The 12,767-nt window shown below is 38.7% G+C and overlaps 1 protein-coding gene across 3 annotated transcripts in view; it reads right to left on the reverse strand.

The window, feature by feature from the left end:
- Positions 1-12,767, reverse strand: part of SVEP1 (sushi, von Willebrand factor type A, EGF and pentraxin domain containing 1) — a 182,189-nt gene that overhangs the window by 63,583 nt on the left and 105,839 nt on the right. For all 3 annotated transcript variants that reach the window (XM_025433368.3, XM_049116369.1, XM_049116368.1), the window contains 6 exons: positions 10,717-10,830; positions 9,574-9,687; positions 8,434-8,635; positions 5,581-5,738; positions 4,556-4,757; positions 2,371-2,546 (listed from right to left, as the gene is read on the reverse strand). In XM_025433368.3, the coding sequence (XP_025289153.3) occupies positions 2,371-2,546; positions 4,556-4,757; positions 5,581-5,738; positions 8,434-8,635; positions 9,574-9,687; positions 10,717-10,830 (966 nt within the window). The remainder of the gene's footprint in view (positions 1-2,370; positions 2,547-4,555; positions 4,758-5,580; positions 5,739-8,433; positions 8,636-9,573; positions 9,688-10,716; positions 10,831-12,767) is intronic.

Raw genomic sequence — 12,767 nt, forward strand, 5'->3', positions numbered from 1 at the left:
TGGATGGTCTGTGTTTGCCCCTCCAGAGACACCTGCTACCCTTCTCAACTCTGCTTTGTACCCTCAAAGGTTGACACCGCCTGGTTGCCCAGTTCCTCTGGCTTCTGTTCATACCTGACCAATGGAAGGACCAACCCAAGACAAGAAAGTGGGATGAAAGAGAAGTTTAATTTCCTGGATACCTTCTCCCCCAGGCAACAGATTGGCGGTGGCTGCTTTCCTCTATAGAACACCATGGCTTCTGCTGGGTGAATAGTCTCCAGAACTGCAAGTTTGCCTAAACTCTGGCCACATCTTTGAAAATCGTCCCTTCCTTAAACTCTCTTCAGTTATCCAACTTGGGTATGCCACCTGTTTCCTGCCAGGGGCCTGGCTGATTCCACTTATTTTTCATAAAGGCATCGTTTCCTGGTTCTCCTTGGACCTTTGTGCTAATTCTGTCCCTCTTCTCTGCTTGCCTCTTAAGATGCTGATGCACCCAGGCTTCCACCTCTGGCCTCCTCTTTTCTTCCCTCAATAATCTCCCCATCTGATATCATTCACCTGCCAATTGATACACGTAGAACACCCTTTTGGGATTTCCCAAACTATGTTCTTTTCTTATTAATCATTAAAAATTAATATGCGCATGGAAGAAAATTTGAAAAAATAAAGCAGAAGGAATTCCTCTTATCCAGAAAAAAAAAGTCTAAACAGTTTTGTGTATTTCCTTCCACATTTTATTTTTATTGTTTTTTTTTAGTGTATGTGTATGTGTGTGTGAGAGAGAGATTTTAAAACACACAACTCAGGATCATACTATGAATGATGTTTGAATCTGGCTTTTTGTCTTAGGTATTTCTCATTTCATGAGTTTTAATAGCTATTTTATATATGAATGCACAACAATCCAATTAATTAATTAACTAACTAAACAACCATTTCTTATTGGATACTGGAGTTGTTTCCAAGTTTGGTACTGAAGTATCACTGAGATCAATATATTGATACATGAGTATTTATTCAGATCATTGATTATTTCCTTTAATCTGATTCCTGGTAGTTGAATTGTTGGTTATGTGCCAAGGGTTTCCCTAAGGTTCTTGATGAGAGTTCCTAAACTGCTTCCCAGAAAGGTTGTACCAGTTTTCATACCAGCACTCTATAAAAGTGTCTGCCACGCTGAATCCTTGCCAATCACATCCTATCACTAAGAATGACTTTGTCAATTTGATATAAAGCGATATCAACCTATGTTTCTAGTTGCATGTATTCCTTTGATTAGAATTCAAACCCAATATTTGTAAAATCAAATGTAAATTCTTCCTTCACCTCTAACCCCTGCTCTGATAATTATCCTTTTTCCTAGAATTCTTCTATCAGCTTTTAGACTCTTTAATAGCCCTAGTCACCCAAACTAAAGCTAGCTATCCACTAAACTCTGTCAGTTGGGAGCTCTGCAATACTTACAGACTCCAATTCACTCTGACTGCTGTGGTCAGACAACCATCTCCTTGGCTGGCTACTATTACAATCTCTGTGTTTTAGTTTCCTATCTTCAGGAAGATAGGAAACCTATCTTCACTCTTTTATCAGGGTGTAATTTTTTTTAAATATAGAAATGTTCTTTTTCTTATCATAAAGGAAATACATGTTCATTATAAGATACAGGAACAGAATAAAGAAGAAAATAAAAGCCACCTGCAACCCCACTATCCAGGGAAGAGAGAGCTGAAAACAAGAATACTTAGACACAAAAAGGAACCACCTCTCCACCTGATAATGCCACTTCTTTTTGAAACATTTTGAATGTTTCCTTATTTACTACAGGGAATCTCCAACTTTTCCTCTTCATGTGATATCTGTCATAGAAGGATCTAGATAGATGCCATGTATGATACTAAGAACACCGTATCACCTAATGCTTTTGTATTCCTTCAAAAGAAAACTCCTTGGATACATTTTTTAAAAAGTATTCTTAGAAGAAAGTTGGAGTTCTATTTGAAAAGGGCATAAAGATAGTTTTAGCAGTGCTGCAGCTTATACACTGGATATACTTGTGTACTATGTATAAGATCACAAAACAAAACATACCAGCAATTCATCTCCTCCTTGGAAGACAGTTTAGTAACCTTCCATTGATAGCTCAGCCTGCATCTTCCTAGTCTTACTAAAAGTCCCTAAATGCATTTCTTACACAGAGAGTCATACAGCTCACCTAGGAAAAGCTTGTAATAATTCAGTCTGGATAATCAGGGAGTAGAAAATGGGAGAGATAACTGTTGACCTTTGCGTAGAACCAAGGACAACAAAGCTAGCAAAGTTGATGTTTATCTAAGCACCTAACAGTCTGGTATCTAACAGAATTATATTCCTTTAGCTAAGACCTACCAGGTATGGCTGAACCAACAGAGAGGCCCAGGCCACCATCAGATAATTTCCCATCGATATAGACTTTCCAGGCTCCATCAGTACTCGTCCAAGTGATTGCAATGTGATGCCAATGGCCATCATTCACGGAGGGACAATCTGTAATCTTTTCCTTGCCATTCACATAAAGAACCCAGCTGTGAAAAGATTCCAGACAATACAGTCATCAGTCATATGTCATAATCTCATCTATGGGGCCACATTACTATTTTTCTTCTTTTTCTTTTTTTGTATGTAAAGCACTTCACGTGAAACCATTACATCTTTTTCTCCATTTGGTCATATTTCATATGGCAGGGTTGATTTATAAATTATACTTCATTGTAGCTCACTGAAAATTACTTTATGTTTCTTGGGCAGCCCGGGTGGCTCAGCAGTTTAGCACTGCTTTCAGCCTAGGGCGTGATCCTGGAGACCCGGGACCGAGTCCCACATTGGGCTCCCTGCATGGAGCCTACTTCTCCCTCTGCCTGTGTCTCTGCCACTTTCTCTCTCTGTGTCTCTCATGAATAAATAAAATCTTTAAAAAAAAAGAAAATTACTTTATGTTTCCTAAACACGAAGGGGTAGGAAAAAGTCTTAAGATAATGAGAAAAGTTGATCCAAGTTGAGATAATTTACCAACTGTCTATTCCGGAGAAAGTGAATCAAGAATGGAAGGAATGAGAGCTGTACAAACATCAGACTGGTTTTCTTCCTTCGGAATGGATGTTTTCCTAAGACTAGGAACAAACTTTAGATGTCTCACAGAAAGTAAGCTCTGTCTGGATTGCCAAAACAGTCACATAGCAGACAAACTATGTCAATCCAAAGGCAAGCATAAATAGAACAAAGATGACCAACAGCAAAAGATTCTAACAATCATGTCACATTGGGGAATGTCAAAGATACTAAGCAGTTTAAAATGAAATATCTTCAATAGCAATTGGAGAAAAAGAAAAAAATAGGGAAAATTGATAAGGAAAAAAAAAGAATTCATTGCATACCTCTCTCCATATCTTCTCAGTTCCTATTCAAAGATATTTATGGAAAAAATGGTATTTTTATCACACCAATCATTTCCCTCTTTGTGTTTTCCCATCATCCTCCCCTATTCAAGTGGGTAACAGGTTCTCTCTTTGTATACATTATGCCTCAGGGGAGCTTTGTGCAAATTTCTTGGATTTTATTTTTAAAAGTTCAGTTCAGTTCAGAAGAATAGGGTTTGGGGATGGGGAGGGTTCCACCGGAATAGTGAGTCCCATGGACTGAAGAAAGGAAAGAGAGCTCAGTGGGGCCTGCATCCTGCTCAGCAGCAACAGGACAGAAACTTGAGTGGATCTGAGATGAAAAGGCCACCACAGAATCTGTCTATTTTGAAGATTGGGATTCCATGCGGCAAAGAGCTGTGATTCTGAAGGGCCCACAGAGGCTGAAGCAGTTCACACAGCCCCGTGATAAGCAGTATGGACAGAGGACAGTGATGGAAGTCCTGGCCCAGTCTGTGGCTCTTTAGCAAGACCCTGTGGGTCTTGCACAGTCTATGAGAATCTACGATAGGAAAAGCATTCAGTAGAGAAAGAAGGAGGGAAACAATTGAGGTTGTCCTTTCTGACAGCCCAGAGAGAGACGGGCCCTGCTGTTGAATTAATAACTGACCCAAAGAGAAATAAATATCATCTGTACACCTGAGACTGTAGATGGAGTCATATTTAATATATGTGTCTTCCATGGGTCAGTAGTATCACTGAAATCCTTAAATCCCCACAGGCTCTGACATATAAAAGAAAGAGCATCAGTCTTAAGAGTTAGAGTCTGAGACTTAGCTCTACCACTCCCAGAATGTGAGATTTGGGGCAAATCATCCAGTCTCTCTGAAACTTTGTTTTGCTACCTATAAAGCTAGTTCCTCAGGACATTGTGAAGATCAAATGAAGTAACACTTAGCAAAGAGCAAAACATAATTCATGCATAAGGTGCTATCGCTGAAACTTCGCTTTCTTACAGAACTTGTCCAGATGCTTTGTTTGGTCACTGGTCACTCATCACTCTGTTGTCCTGCTGGAGCACCTGACCCCCTTGCTCCTCTATCCCCCACCCCCATGTCAGTTCTAACTTGGTGCCAGGATAAGATCCAGAGTATGTCTTTCCTGACATTTCTGCTTACCCATTGTAATCAGTCAGGAGGAAGGTATTATCACTGCCATTCTCAAGTGCATAGGAGATTGGTGTTCCATAATTATTGATGTCAGAGGATTTCATCCAGAACGTGCAAGTTATAGCCCAGAGAGATGGAAGCACACCGTCTAGCATGACATAACCATAGGTACCCGAAACTTCAAAATCCAGGTTAAAACCTGAAGACTGGTCTGTAACAAATAAGAAAAGTGTGTAGACTATGGCACTTATGAGGTATTTCTTCAGTTGTCCAAGGTAAGCAGTAGATACGCAGTACTATTGTCAAAGAAGCCCATTTCAGTCAATATGATGATCTGAGATGCAGTTTCAACATTAAATATCTATATATTATCTACAAAATATATCACACATCCTTCTAAATAAAATAATCAGTGATATCTAAGATAGGGAAAGAATTCAGTAGGGCAAAGAAGCAGAGAAATAGGAAAAAGCTGGGAGGAGAGGTGGAATCAGGAAGTTAATAAAGATAGAAGACTCTAGGGCACATCCATATGCTGATGGGATGACTTCACAGAGTGGGGTAATTGAGGCTGCAGGAGAAAAGGGGGTTAACGGCAAGAGCCACATTCCACTTCTACTCAGGGTCCTCATTCTTCCCTATTTCATGAGCAATTCAGCTCTGCCCCAGTCGTGCATACCCCATCAAGAAAATGAAAGTCCTACAGCTAAAAGTCACCAGCACCCTGAGAAAGCAGCTTAGCACTGGTTCTCAAACATGTCTTTGAACTCTGAGCTCCTAAATCAAGTGTCCTTTCTAAACATGTAGAAGATGAAGAGTTTTACTCAATTCAATTTTCTCCTCTGAGCTTCATTTCCCTCACCTTTGCCATTAGGGTTAATAGGACATAGTTTGCTGGATGGCTGTCAAGATTAAATAAGTATAAAATGCTTAGCATCATTTTTAGTATGTAGACAGGGCTTGAAACAGGCAAAAACTAACATTGTTATAATTATTTTTAGTATTGTTATTAATAACATTGAGCTCCTATATACCTGTTTCACACCTGCTGCCTGAAAATCCTGGCTGGCATTTACAACTGTATGAGTTTAATTCATCCACACAGGTGGCCTGATTTCTACATGGGTTAGACTGACATTCATTGATGTTTACTTCACAATGTGGCCCTGTGAAGCCTGCTGCACATTGGCACCTGCAAAGAAACAAAATATTAATAACACATAGAAGTGCATTTGAGGAAGTCTTGCATTTATGATGACAATGTCTCAAAGGACTTTGAAAACTGAAAGCTCACAGATGCAGAGAACAGACTGGTACTCGGGGTCAGAGTGGGGTGGGAGAAAAGGGTGAACTGGGGTTCTGTTTTGTTTTTAGTTTAGATGAATTGAGTAAACTACTCTGAAATGATGAAACATTTTCCACATCAAAACAGTGCTTTAAATATCAGTTACCTTTTTTTTAAAGTTCATTTAATTAACCTATTTAAGATAATATATATCTGAAGTGTTGTAGCAGCAAAAATAGTGGTTCTGGTCCAGATGAATTATTATTTACACACTGGGAGTTTCTTTCCCTGTAGAAGTGCTAGGAAAAAATATAAAAAGTTCACATGCTGTTCCAAAGGCTTTATATATATTAAACCAGTCTTTATAATGAGGTAACATTATCCTCATTCCCATTTTACAGATGAGTAAACTATGGCTCAGGTTAATCTGCCCAAGTCTCCTGGTCACTAAGCGGTGGAATAGGATTTTAAATCCAATCAAAGTGCCTTGTTCTTAAACAGTATGCCATACAGTCTCTGCGGTATGCAACCTAAACCTATCAGAATGGAAAATGTATCAAATGTTGAGATCAAATGTTGACAAAGGTGTCATGAACTGGGAAATCTCACATAGTGAAGAGAATTACAATTTGGCAATGTCATAGGAGATTGAGGGTTTGCATTCCCAGAGCCTGTATATCCATCTCTACTTATGTGCTCTCAGAAGTTACTCCCCAGGCACAAAAGGACACAGGTAATGAACATTCATAACAGTATTATTCTAAGTGTTTATGAAGAGGAGAGTGGGAAAATAAACTATGGTATGATCACGGACTACTGATCAGCAGTTAAAATAAATGAACTAGAGCCAAATGTATCAACCTTGACAACACATGATGTTGAGTGAAAACAAAACCCAAATTGCAAAAGGATATATATAGTATAATACCAATTATGTAACATGTAAAAGTATGCTATGCACTGTTTATGTAGTAATATATGAAGTCTGAATGAGAAAGATGTACACCAACTTCAGAAAAGTGGTTACTACTGAGGAAGAAGAGGAAAGTGTATGTGTGTGTGTGCGTGCGCATGTGTGGTGTATTGGATGAACTCTAAAAGTATCTTTAGAAGGTGTTTCTTTAAAACAAAAGATGTGAATCAAATATGGCAAAATGCTAAGATTTGGTAATTACTGTGATGAGTGCGTGACCTTTACTGTTCTTGGTAATTTTCTGTATGTCTGAAATATTTTTTTAATTAAAAAGGACCTGTCCAATACATGCTAATTAACATTGTCATTAGCATGTTTACATTGGAATTGGGGTGGAATCACTGAGTTCTCTGCATCTGATGATAAATCTATTTTGGCTAGAATTTCACTCATCTTTATCTGCCCATGTTGGACGTCATTCTAGCAATCCAATATCCTTGTCTACGAAGTAAGTTCACTTTGGTGACAACTCACAGTCCCTTTGAGTTAGGAGAGTTTACCTTCCCTTTTCCTCTTTAGGATTTAGGCAAATTTGGTATTCATCAATTGTTTTTGACTCTGGGGGGGAGGGCGGAATTTAGAACTTTTATTTCTCTGGAAATTTCTCATTGCCTATGGTTAGGCACTACAGGCTAGAAGAAGCAAAAAGCCTCTGAAAAGATGAAACAGTTATACTGCTGAGACTTCATTTCCATATCAAGAGTAAAAGTCTCATTGGCAGAATGGGTTGCCTATTTCTTCTGGATCATGCCCTGGCTATCTGTTGGGGGAACAGTATTGAAGGAGGCTGAACCACACGAGGACTGGGAAATGGTACAACTGGGGTGCTTTTTTTTTCCCTTTTAAGTTTCATAAGCTTCCAGAGCCAGTGGCATGTTGAGGATAATAAAGTTTCCTAAGATTCTGCAAGCAAGAACAGTCTGTCTTTTGTACTGCAGAAGCCACAGACCCTGCAAGGGGAACGGATGTAACAGAGTTAACTTGACAGTGATGAAGGAGAGTACTGATTTTTAAACTGTATTCTACTGGCACCCCAAGAGCTGCCTCAGGAAGACAAAGCATGTCTCCTCTACAAATCCTGCTGTTTTCAACCACAAAAGGTTAGTTTTTATTATTTCACTTGTTTACATTCGTATTAGATTTCTTATGAACCAAGGGTTACTAAACCAAAAAAAAAAAAAAAAAAAAAAAAGCGTTTGAAAACCACAGATAGAGAATGTCAATTGGGACTGTAACAGAGTGATGGCACAATTCCTTTTGACTTCAGCTAGTGCAAAAACTCCAGCTCAAATTTAAAAATGAGTTTTGTCTAGTGCTTTGGTGTTACTGTGTTTTCTTTCATCTTTTATGACTTCCCAATGACAGAACAGTGGTTTCGCAATCTGGTCATGCATCAGAACCATTAGGGAACTTAAAACACATAGGTGGTCTATTTTAAAATTACAGACTGTACCCCAGACTTAGAGAATCAGAACCCCAGGTGGTGGGGAGCATCTACGGCAGCCTATCCTTGGACTAGAATTAGGGAGTGGCTGACTTGGGACTTAGAGTAATACTCCATAAAGGCTGCAGGATACTGAGTGGTTGAGAAAATAAAACTAGTGCGAAGAACCAGACCTAGGGCTTTACCTGAAGCTATTGGCACCATCTTTACAGGTAGCTCCATTTTTGCATGGTTGACTGAGACACTCATCCAGGTTTTTTTCACACCGGGTACCCAAAAATCCAGGAGGGCATTTGCACAAGAATCCTCCAACCTGATCTTCACAGACTGCATTATTTAAGCATGGGCTTGACTGGCATTCATTGACTTCTGTTTCACAGTGCAGGCCTGGGGATGGAGGACGGTGAGAAAGAGCCCAAATGTTAACCCCCCTTGGGAAACTAGGATCCAGCCATTGACCTCTTGGAGGATGTTGCTCCTCAAGGATTGGAATGGAAGCTGCAGAACTACTGGCCTCTCACACTGGTTTGAGATCCACTCTTGAGTGAGATTTGGCTTTTGTTAAGTCATTTTAGGACTGTGTTTTTGATAATCTGCTCTTTTGATCTTGGGTCTCTCTGAAACTAACATTTGCAATGGACATCTAACTGAGATGATGCTAAAAAATGAAACTAACAAATTTAGTTCAAAATTTTCCTCTGTTTCTTTGACCTTGTCTTTTTTCCTACACTGGTCATTTTTTGGGAACTTTCTCTTTATATATATTTCTTCTTATATATATTTATATCATATTGTTTAGCATCTATTTGCAATATTATCCTAAATGATTTATTTCCAGTGCCTTCTTGAATGTTAATCTTAGCACATAAACTCTTGTCTCCTCTATGTCTCCTTCTCTTTCTGTGTCTCCCTTCTCTCTCTCTCCTCTCTCTCTCCCTCTCTCTCTCTCTCTCTCTCACACACACTCTTTTTTCTAACCTGTTTGAGAGTAATTGCACCCCTGATGCCCTTTGACCCCAAAATCCTTTAGTGTGCATTTCCTCAAAAATAAGGACTTTCTCTGGATAATCACAGCACAGTTACAAAATCAGAAAATGAACAGTAACATAATATGATGCTTAAAAATGTAGTAATTCGACTGCTAACTCTGGGAAACGAACTAGGGGTGGTGGAAGGGGAGGAGGGCGGGGGGTGGGAGTGAATGGGTGACGGGCACTGGGGGTTATTCTGTATGTTGGTAAATTGAACACCAATAAAAAAAATGTAGTAATTTTTGGTGCCTTGCAGAACATTAAGACAATGTAGGAAGAATGGAAACATCTTACCCGTGTATCCTTTCACACAGGTGCAGTGATAGCCAGCCAAGCCATCAGTGCAGGTTCCCTTATTTAAACAAGGACTAGAGTTACACTCATTTATATTTTCTTCACATAGTTGGCCTGCAAAAAAATCACAGAATATGTTAGCTGGAGAAAACCTGAAAGGAATTTAAGGCTAATAGTTTTCAAGCAACCTGTTCAGGTGTAAGAACAGGATAATCATAAATCATGGTTAATATGCTTGTGAAAAACTTTGCTCTTTGCCAAATACATTGAAATAAGACGTTTTCTTCCATTCTATTTATTGCAAAAATTTTCTAGCAAGAAATCTGACATTTTCAACATACAATGAAAAATGATAACCATGGATATCTAGCTTTTCTTTTAGTTAGTATAAGTGTTATCTATCTTAAAAATTTTATAGTATTTGCTAGTCGTTTACCTCTTTGCTGAATTTATTCCTTGAGTTCTTAAACATGACTTGTTTATCAACTAGTTGCAGGTTTGTAGCCTTATAAAACATATTCCCAATAACCCCATGCCCAGCCCCTGGCAACTATCATTCTACTCTCCATTTGTATGACTTTGGCTTTCTTAGATTCCACATATAAGTGAGATCATACAGTATGTCTTTCTCTGTCTGACTTATCTCACTTAGTATATGACCCCAATTTTTATCCATGTTGTTGCAAATGGCAGGATTTCCTTCTTTTTATGGCTGAGTAATATTCTATTATGTATAGCTCAATCGTATTCTCTTTATCTTGAGAATACACTTAAGCTTGCTTCCATATCTTGGCTCCGGTGAACAGTGCTACAATGAACAAAACTTCCAGATAATGATTTCATTTCCTGGGGATAGATACCCAGTCGTGGAATTGCTGGATCATGCAGTAGTTCTATTTTTAATTTTTTGAGGAGCTTCCATACTGTTTTCCATAGTGGTTGTAACAACTGACATTCCCACCAACAGTATACAACAAGTGTTCCCATTTCTCCATGTCCTCACCAAGATTGTTATCTCTTGTCTCTTGATAACAGCCATTTGAACAGGTATGACATGATATCTCATTGTGGTTTTGATTTCCAGCAATGAAATGTTAAGGATTCCAAGGTTTGTATTGTAAAAACAAGAAACTTTCCTCTTACCTGTGTAACCAGATGGGCATTCACAAATGAATTCCCCAACTAGGTCTTTACAAATTCCATTGTTGAAGCATGGCAGTGAGCTGCATTCATCAATGTCTATTTCACACTTTAAGCCTAAAATGCAAACCAAATACTGAAGGACAATCAAAGAGTGGGATCAATAAAAACAGAACCATGATCATTTAAAGGTAATTATCTCAATAATCTGAATTTATAGGGAGTGGTGGGGGTGAAGGAAAGGGAAATATTCCTTAAGTGCTACTGTCTAGTTAAGCATTTAACAAAAGTATTGCCTCTTTCTAGAGATTCAAGATATCTTGGGGTACCTAGGTGGTGCAGTAAGTTAGGCATCTGACTCTTGGTTTCACCTTGACTCTTGGTTTGGGTTTAGATAGTGATCTCATGGTCATGAGATTGAGCCCTGTGTCAGGTTCCGTGTTCAGTGTGGAGTCTTCTTGGGTTTCTCTCTCCCTCTCCCCCTGACCCTCCTCTCTGCTCTCTCTCTCAAATAAATAAATAATTTTAAAAAAAGATATCCTTATAAGGAGGGGCTCCTGGGTGGCTCAGTAGGTTGGGTGTCTGACTCATGGTTTCAGCTCAGGTCATGCTCTCAAGGTCCTGGAATCTGGGGGCTTCAAACTCAGCCCAGAGCCTGCTTTTCCCTCTCCCTCCCTCTCAGCCCTTCCCCCCTTACTTTCTCTCTCTCTCAAATAAATTAATAAATTAAGTATTTTTTAAAGGATATCCTTATAAGAATACATAAAAGATAGCAGAAAATCCCAAGTTAGAAGTTGGTGGTAGGTAGTGCTGGGGGAAGACTTGGGAGCATAAAATTAATTTAACTCCAAAGTGCAAAGTATAGAGTCATATATACTTGCTACCAAGGCTGAGGAGTAGGGGTAGGGCTAAGTCCTGCCAGATATCAGCTCATATGCCAGGTGTCCTAGAGTGCAGACATATTTTCTGAGAGGGTGCACACAAGCTATCTGTGGGTTAGCTCTGCCAGAAACCCATGTTCTTCCTCTACACCAGGGGGTCTCCAAGTGTGGCCCCTGGACCAACAGCATCAGCAATTACCTGGGAATGTAATAGAAATGCAAATTATGAAAACTTCTTTAGAGCTACTGAATGAGAAATTCTGGGGTCAGGTCTAGCACTCCATGTTTTAAGAAGCCCTCCCAACGATTCTGATGCACATCAAAATTTGAGAACCACTGTCCAAATTATGCCCTTTCTCAATCACCACTTGCTTATAAAATTCTGGGACAAGATCCATTATGTCTTACGGAATGTTAGGACAAAATCTTTTATAAAAATCGAGACACACATACACATATAAATGGAATGAAATAAGTGGAATGCCAATATTCTTGATAGCCCTGGGCTACATTCTGTTTTCCAATTTTCCTTTTGCTCATTTTGTGGTAAATTCTTTTATTTTAATTTTGTGGTGAATTCTTTTATTTTAATAACATCTTTCTCATTGAAATGACATTTCACGTTGGCTGTACAAAAGTCAGAAAAAATGCAAAAACTGCATTTCTAGGAGAAAATCGTGAATTAGTTGAAATAAATTGCAGTTTTCAGATATAGTTCATTTCCCCCTCAAAAAGTATATTTCTGAACTGAACTGGAATGTGAATTACACTACAAGAAGATATAATTGTTATATAATTGCTACATAATCAAGTTCAAAGCCATATTTTTTTTTCCAAGAACAGCTTCCAGAAAGATAGAAACAAAGCAACAAATCATAGCCATTCATAAGAACTTCCATTAATGTGAAGCCAATGAGAGAAACTGGAGTTTGTTTAAAAATATTTGTGCTGGACAATCTGTTCTATGTTGGGTATCATATTATACATTTGTTTTAGTATGGAACCTTGGTCATGGCTCTGAAACTGTATTCCTCTTTAAATGGTGAGTTATGATGTGGCTTTTCATAGAAAAGATGATTCTTTGTTCTTCCTTCAAAATGTGCAAGGAGAACTGCCATTTGTAAGATATGTATACTTTTTTTCACCTTGGTTTATCTTGTTCGACCAAATTTT

This window comes from Canis lupus, chromosome 11, assembly GCF_003254725.2.
Source record: "Canis lupus dingo isolate Sandy chromosome 11, ASM325472v2, whole genome shotgun sequence".
Lineage (NCBI taxonomy): Eukaryota > Metazoa > Chordata > Mammalia > Carnivora > Canidae > Canis > Canis lupus.